The sequence below is a fragment of the Barbus barbus genome, assembly GCF_936440315.1.
Source record: "Barbus barbus genome assembly, chromosome: 5".
NCBI lineage: Eukaryota > Metazoa > Chordata > Actinopteri > Cypriniformes > Cyprinidae > Barbus > Barbus barbus.
The window spans coordinates 29,589,827-29,597,732 of record NC_136733.1 but is presented as its reverse complement, the minus strand read 5'-3'; the positions used below and the strand labels follow the sequence as shown (position 1 = coordinate 29,597,732).

The 7,906-nt window shown below is 39.7% G+C and overlaps 1 protein-coding gene across 1 annotated transcript; it reads right to left on the bottom strand.

Annotated features, from left to right (window-relative positions):
• Positions 1-1,113: 1,113 nt before the first annotated feature.
• On the bottom strand, positions 1,114-6,557 carry LOC306869888 (bone morphogenetic protein 10-like). Its single transcript, XM_079416816.1, has 2 exons — positions 5,832-6,557; positions 1,114-5,054 (listed from the first exon to the last, which is right to left on the bottom strand). The coding sequence occupies exons 1-2, from the start codon at positions 6,229-6,231 to the stop codon at positions 3,973-3,975; spliced, it is 1,482 nt and encodes a 493-aa protein (XP_079272942.1). The 5' UTR covers positions 6,232-6,557; the 3' UTR covers positions 1,114-3,972.
• Positions 6,558-7,906: the final 1,349 nt, after the last annotated feature.

Here is a 7,906-nt window from a genome sequence, read left to right as displayed (position 1 = left end):
TTTCAATATTTTATTCAGAATACAACATAGATGACATATCAAATGTTTAAACTGAGAAAATGTATTATTTTAAGGGAAAAATAAGTTTATTTTAAATTTCATGGCATCAACACATCTCAAAAAAGTTGGGACAAGGCCATGTTTACCACTGTGTGGCATCCCCTCTTCTTTTTATAACAGTCTGCAAAACTCTGGGGACCCAATTTTCCAAAAAGAACTTCAAATTTTGATTCGTCTGACCACAGAACAGTTTTCCACTTTGCCACAGTCCATTTTAAATAAGCCTTGGCCCAGAGAAAACGCCTGCGCTTCTGGATCATGTTTAGATATGGCTTCTTTTTTGACCTATAGAGTTTTAGCCGGCAACGGCGAATGGCACGGTGGATTGTGTTCACTGACAATGTTTTCTGGAAGTATTCCTGAGCCCATGTTGTGATTTCCATTACAGTAGCATTCCTGTATGTGATGCAGTGTCGTCTAAGGGCCCGAAGATCACGGGCATCCAGTATGGTTTTCCGGCCTTGACCCTTACGCACAGAGATTGTTCCAGATTCTGTGAATCTTTGGATGATACTATGCACTGTAGATGATGATAACTTCAAACTCTTTGCAATTTTTCTCTGAGAAACTCCTTTCTGATATTGCTCCACTATTTTTCGCCGCAGCATTGGGGGAATTGGTGATCCTCTTACCATCTTCACTTCTGAGAGACACTGCCACCCTGAGAGGGTCTTTTTATACCCAATCATGTTGCCAATTGACCTAATAAGTTGCAAATTTGTCCTCCAGCTGTTCCTTATATGTACATTTAACTTTTCCGGCCTCTTATTGCTACCTGTCCCAACTTTTTTGGAATGTGTAGCTCTCATGAAATCCAAAATGAGCCAATATTTGGCATGACATTTCAAAATGTCTCACTTTCAACATTTGATATGTTATCTATATTCTATTGTGATTAAAATATAAGTTTATGAGATTTGTAAATTATTGCATTCCTTTTTTATTCATAATTTGTACAGTGTCCCAACTTTTTTGGAATCGGGTTTGTATATATAAAATAAAAAAAACACCGGAATTTTCTTCAAAATATCATTTGATGCAGTATGTGGTATATTTCTTCAAAATATCATTTTATTTACAACAACTGTACGTTTGTACATGGCAAAATACATTGTTTTACAATGGCAACTGACAATTACCAACTTCACATCTTAAATATATAGAGAATAAAGCTAAACACTTCCTAAGCCCCCCACCCCAAACCCCAAAAAAAGAAGCAAATACTGTACATCTGCACAGTCTCAAGCCGCAGAGCAGATGAGCCTGTGTGGTCGTTAGTTTCCAGTCAGCTTCCCATGGACGTGGATCTGTTTGACACATGTAAACTATGGGCCTTTGAGCTGCTGGTCTTCAATGGGAAGTTAAATTTATGAATCGCTCCCACACCCAATGTCTAAACAGCAAGCCCTGGACTGATCATTGCTAAATATATCTTGTTAAGGAGTTATGGAGTGTCTGGGTGCAAGGGACAAGAGGATCAACAAATTATTTAGAGATATATACAAATCCTAACAAGACGTCAGTGCTTGAAAAGCTGTTGATTAAAGCGCATACAACATCACTGAGTATTTTAACACATGCTACATGAGAAAATGATAAATTATTACAATTAATAATTTGATTTTAAATTAAATTATATACTTGTATACCCATATTCTTTGCACAACATTATATAGTATCATGTACTCTGAATAGTGTATGTAGTCATATGTACAGCATTACTATACAAAATCACCTAAATAATAATAAAAACAAATAAATTAATCAATAAATAAGCTTTATAATTATTCAAAGCAGCAGAACACAATTTGCACTTCAACAACAGTAAAGTTAATATCAAAGTCAGTAATGCAAAGGATGCATCAGGCATGGGAATAATCCTGGAAGATATTATCAGGTTGAAAAGTCTTGTGAAGGATATCTGTGGGTGGCATGACCTTGCAAGACCGTTTACATTTATCCTCATGCCCTAACGGTGATAAGGGTCCAAAAGGAGAAGAAGAATGACGGAAGACTACAGGAGGAGAGCGATGGGGAGTAAATGATGTGTCTTCGCTTTAGGGTAGACTGGGGTCAAAAAGTAGATATGATATACAACTGCCAACTGGCTTCTCATTCCCAGGAATCAGCTTGGAATTTTCTTTGGTCCTCACACACATGTTTTTCAGTTCTGACACCTTCTTATCACAGCCGTGCTTCGGGGTGGGAGCGCAGCTCGCACGGCATGTGGAGCAGGAGGGGTGAGAGCCCCCAGTATCCCCCTTGTTGATGCCGTCTGTCGCCAATGGAACGAGGCGGACAGACTAACATTTACAACATGCATCCTTTGTCAACTGTCCCATTCTCACACCTCAGCAGTGACATGCTGATTTGTGAATGAATTCCATGGTGAAATGCAGACAAGGTTTCAGTAGGAAGAAATGTTACTGAAGAAAAGATAAAGTCAGGATTAAGTGGCCCAAAGAAACATAACACTTCAAAACAGATTAATCGACAAGTTCATATTGTCCTTTTCTGGGTGTCTCGCTTTAATGATCATCTGTTTGTTGCTTGTTGTTTGTTTTGCACTGAAATAATGGGTCTCATTCATTAATAATTGCATGGATTATTTTGTATTTATATCCACACGATAACTTCTCACAAAACGCTTTTGCATGACGTACATATGCACATGAATTTCTTCTTGTTCTCCATCTAGTTTTAATGCTTATTTGCATAAAACATGGCCAAACCATCAACTGCTTTCTGCAAAACCTTTCCATTACAGCCTTTCTTCACACTCAGCAGCAAACATATGACTAAGTTTGCATCCTCAAAACCAGTTCAAATACAATAGACACCTTTTATACAGACCCAGATTACAAACCTCTCATTAGCCAGCTGCACATAAGTACAGATGTGCTGTTTTTCTATAGAAAACCTTGAAACTCAAGCTATAATGTACTTGTCTTACTTTTTACTCTATATGATGAAATCTATTCATATATTTCATCTTCTACCCTGACTCTGTGATTTTTGCTGGCGTGTTGTTTTAGCAGTTCCCAGTGTTTTCATTAATTTAGAATGAATTTTAGCTCAAAATGTAATACTGAATAATGATTTGTCCTTAAAAGACACTGCATGCAGATTTCACACACAAATTTGTGTATGACAGGTTAATGAATGAAACTCATTTTCGTAGGACTGTGGATATCCAGAGTAGGAGCTGTTCTCAGACACATTCGAAAGTCCAGACTGATCCGTTCTGGTCTGTTTTACTCCTCGTTAACAAAACTTTTCTGATAAGCGTTTCACTTCAACTTGGACAGTTCATATCAAACGCATTCTGTTAGGCAGGAAGCTGCATATTGACTTGGCAGTGTCACGACAGATACGATACTGAGCTTTGTGGAGACTGGAAACAGGCCGTTTCACAGGCTTCTTGTCTCTGGTAATGTCACTGGACTGACCCTGTGGTGCTTGAGTTCGCTGCCATCTTTACGAAACACCCACTTAGCGAGGACTCTGCTGACGCAAACGATATGGATATAGTTGATATAATCTCTGACTTAAACTTCAGTCTTTACTGATAAGAACAGCTCATTTATCCCGGCTGATTTTGAGGCGTGTCAGTGGTTCAATTATTGTCTTATGTTCCACCCAATCCTTGTTTAGCAGGGATGAAATGGACACCGTTCCCACTAAATGCTGCATTGTGGCCCCTTGTCACATGACTCCTGAATTGGCTGATTCCACAACTGATTTCATGACTCCTGCTAACGCTGTTAAGGTTGGGAGTAAGAGCTCATCCACTGCCATTTGGAAGAAACTTGGAATGTTAGTCGTAGACAATGACTGGCTTTTAGTCTCTTTCCAATACAAACTCTAAGCTTGTGGCCCAGATTCACCCCACTTCTCCATGTCCATTAAATACTATCTGCATCCACACTTCGCTACCACCATACCTTCATATTTATACTGATATGTCACCACACCTGCATCATCTAGGTAGAGCAGGGAGATGGGATCTAGTTCAGTGGGAACGCAACAAGCCCTGGACACTCTTTGTGGACTTTTCAGACTGACCAAAGTTTGCACAATGGCATGTTTTGTAGGTGTAACGTGTTTGGTCAAAGGGTACGTGCACGTCCCCGTACACTCGAAGGCTTCATAACCAGAGGGCGCTAGGATCCAACTGTCCCAGCCGATGTCTTTGAAGTCCACATAGAGGGAGGTCTTTTTACACTGGTTGCCTTTGGCATTGCGTCGGATTCTAGATGCGGTGTCATAGATGAGGTTGGAGCGCATCTGTAGGAGAGTTTCCTCGCTCTGCTCCTCTTCCTTATTCCCATCTTTTTGTCCCATACCTTCCAGGTCGTCCCAGAGACCAGTCAGTTCTAGCTCAAGGTTGTCTTGAACACCAGGCCCAGTGGTCTCATGCTGGATCAGCTCATTGAGCTCTCGTTTGTCTCCACGGTGGTCTCCACTCTGGTCATCAGAGAAGACGATCATTAAGGGTTTGTGTTTGTCCTCAGGGCTGGTGTCAATGTCCATATCCCCTCCTCTGCCGTTGCCTTCCTCCTTACCTTCGGTTGACGTCAAACTCTGAGAGTTCAAACTGGCTATGTGGACCTCCAGCCTGTGGGTGGTGCCATAGTCTGATTTCCGCCAAAGATGCAACGCAGCAGTCATGTCAAAGGATTCCCACCGGTTATCTGTACCGTAAACCTGTCGAGATGCCAACTCCACTATTTTTTTTTCTCCCTCTTGCTTGGTTTGATTTCCTCCATCAATATTGTCCCCTCTTATTTGCTTACTGCTGTTCGTTTCAATCTGTTTGACCTCATATATGGTCACTTTTCTGTCAACACCAGCGTATTTGTTGCGGTCAGTCTGGACCAAAGTGTACAGTCGGAGCTCAGCTGTGGTGACTCTCTCGTGATGTGGGATAGACACGTTGAAGATAAGTGGGTGTCGTCTCACCCCACCAGGTCCCACACTGTATGGGGAGGAGTCTGGAAAAAAAAAAAAAAAAAATTCTCGTGTTGTCATTAAATCTACCAGTGACTCAAAGATATGCCTAATAATATTACAATAAAATATAAAAAAAATATTATATATGTGTATGTATGTGTGTGTGTGTGAGTGTGTGTATAAATGAAAGTAACTGTCAAATTGTCACTTTTTAAATGCATTTCTAGACAATATGAAGATTTTTAACTTTCACAACACAACAAAAATGCATTTTAAAATCTCTTTTAATTATTAATATAGTTCTGCATAGATATTAAATTTGCATCAATGTGCTCTCATGTATAATGGTACACAACTGAAAAAAGCCAACTATTATTACCTATTATTTGAGATAAAATTACTTGTCATTACTTGAGACTTGTCACAGCACATATTAGTGTTCTTTTGTTGGTTTTGATTGCTTGTATTTTCCTCATTTGTAAGTCTGCTAAATTATTAAATGTAAATGTATTATATTGTCTTGATTAATTGCATATAATTTAGCAAGCACAAGTATTATATTTTAATCAACAAGCAAACAAGCACCCTAGTGCACAACCATAAAATGCATTTTAGAAACCTTTTCTAGAATTTTCTAACATCCTTACTTGATTATTCAATTACTTTAAATACTTAGTCAACATTATTGTTACTTTGTACTACATCCACAGTAGAAAATAAATTTATTTTATTTTATTTAAATTTCTTCAAAAAAAATTTTTTATATAATTCCCACAATACAAACATAGTTCTCACTGGAAAAGTAAATATACAATTACCTTCATTTTTAAAGCTGCGTACAATGTTTGCAGAAGGCATTGCTGTTCGATCATTGGCAAAGCGGTTGTAGAGCTCCAGCATGTACTCAGGGGGCTCTACTCGAGTGGCCCCTGGCTGCACATGGGGGACGGGACGTGTCAGGTTAAAAGTTCGCAGAAACTGTCCCTTCAGGGTCTCCAGCAAGCTCTGCATATCTACCTCACTGTCCTGCTCCAGAAGTGAAGGATCCAGAAACCCTCCATGTCCGTCATCCAGTCCTGGAGCAGTGCGCAGCCTCTCGGGGGAGCCGATAGGGCTACTCTGTGCACAGAAGAGCCCCCAGAAGAGCAGGAAAAAGGCCAATAAAACAGAGGTGCTGGATGAACACGTAATCCAAAAGTAATTCCTGCTGACACCCATGATGTGAGGCAAAAGGTGTGTATCAGCTATAGGTGCAGAGTTTCACAGGAGTGAAATCTAGATCTATAGATCCAGTGACAAATGACTTTAATTTGAAGAACTCAACCCTTTCTTCTGGATAGAAGGTCAGTGGTCACTCCAGTGCAGAATGTAGGAAAGTAAAGCTGTCCTATGCTGATTTGCTTCTTATATGTAGCCACTGACTAGTTACTGCATTAAAGTGCCTCTATTCCTGACCTCTGAGCTTTTATTCTTCTTCTCACCTTTTGATGTCTGAAAAGTTTGGGCTAGAGGGTGGTTTCACTACGTGAAAGCGATGTCCCTCTGTGGCATCTCTTTTCAAATGTTTTTTCCTCTCTCTCTCTCACTCTCCCTACTTTCTCTCTCTGTCCCTTATCTACAAACTAGGAAGCTCTGCATTTTTAGCGTTCATGGTGTCCCTGTGTGTGTGTGTGTGTGTGCACGCACTGTTATCTGCTTTCTTTTCCTTAATGAGGATTTTGTAAACATCGCTCTGATACGTGCAGAAGCCCCTTCCTTTGTTTGGGTGGGTGAGCCAGGGCAGATTTTGGGCCTAGTGTTTATTTGTTTTTCCTATGATTTCCTATGAGTGTTGGGACTTAAGTTCATTGACCATTTCTTTTTGACAAACGTCTGAAGAGTGCCTCTGTATCTTTGAAAAATAGAGAGAGGATAAATATCTGCGGTGACGGAAATTGAAATGAAATGAGGTGTGAGAGGTTGCAGGATAGACTGAAAGCAGCCACTTTTTGCCATTACAAAGCTGCTATCTGTGAATCTCTGTGTATCTCAGAGAGGTTTGTAAGCATCAATTGCTATGAAATGAGTACTTATAAAGTCAAATATTCCCTAATGGGAAACAAATAAGAAGTTAAACTGTGGACAGATGACTGTGACTTTTTTCCTAACAGTATTTTCCTGTGAGTATTTTGTTTGTATTTCCACTGACTTCTGGAGCATCTTATCATCTGTAGGGTGTGCAGCAGTGTGCCTGCTGAAGAGCTTCTGCGCTTAAGGGCAAAAACAAACCGCTCATTCGGAAGTGGAGGGAAGCCCTTATCATCCATTCTGAGGAGCTGACACAGCTCTGCGGCCAATGGAAAACGTCTCCAGAGGCTCAAGATGTCAAGTACCCAATACACGGACTTCATACACTGGTACATCCCCACTTTGCAAAACTGTGTTGAGGTAATTACGAGAGGAATGCTTCAGTCAAGAAGAGTGTCTACTTCCAATACTCACCCAAGATCAGTTTCATCCTATCTGATCCAAATCTGTCTTCCCTCTAAACTGGCAGAGGATCTAGAGCAGTGGTTCTCAAACAGTTTGACTCCAAAGCTATTCAATATCTATGGTATACAGTATATATTTAAACGAACAATAAAACATTTATATAAAAATGCACATACATTTTAAAGATTTGTTAATTTACATGACTTCTGCAGGTCTAGAAATCACACTTTTAAAATTAGGTCTCATCCCTGGTTAAGAAGCACTGATCTATAGATGTCCAGCCAAAGGGATAAAGCATTAGTTCATAAAAAAGAAAATAAATAAATAGATAAATATATAATAATGATAATCAGAATTAAAATTGTTTACTCACCCACATTTTGCTCCATATCTCTCTGCCGCCATTTTTCCGTGAAATGCA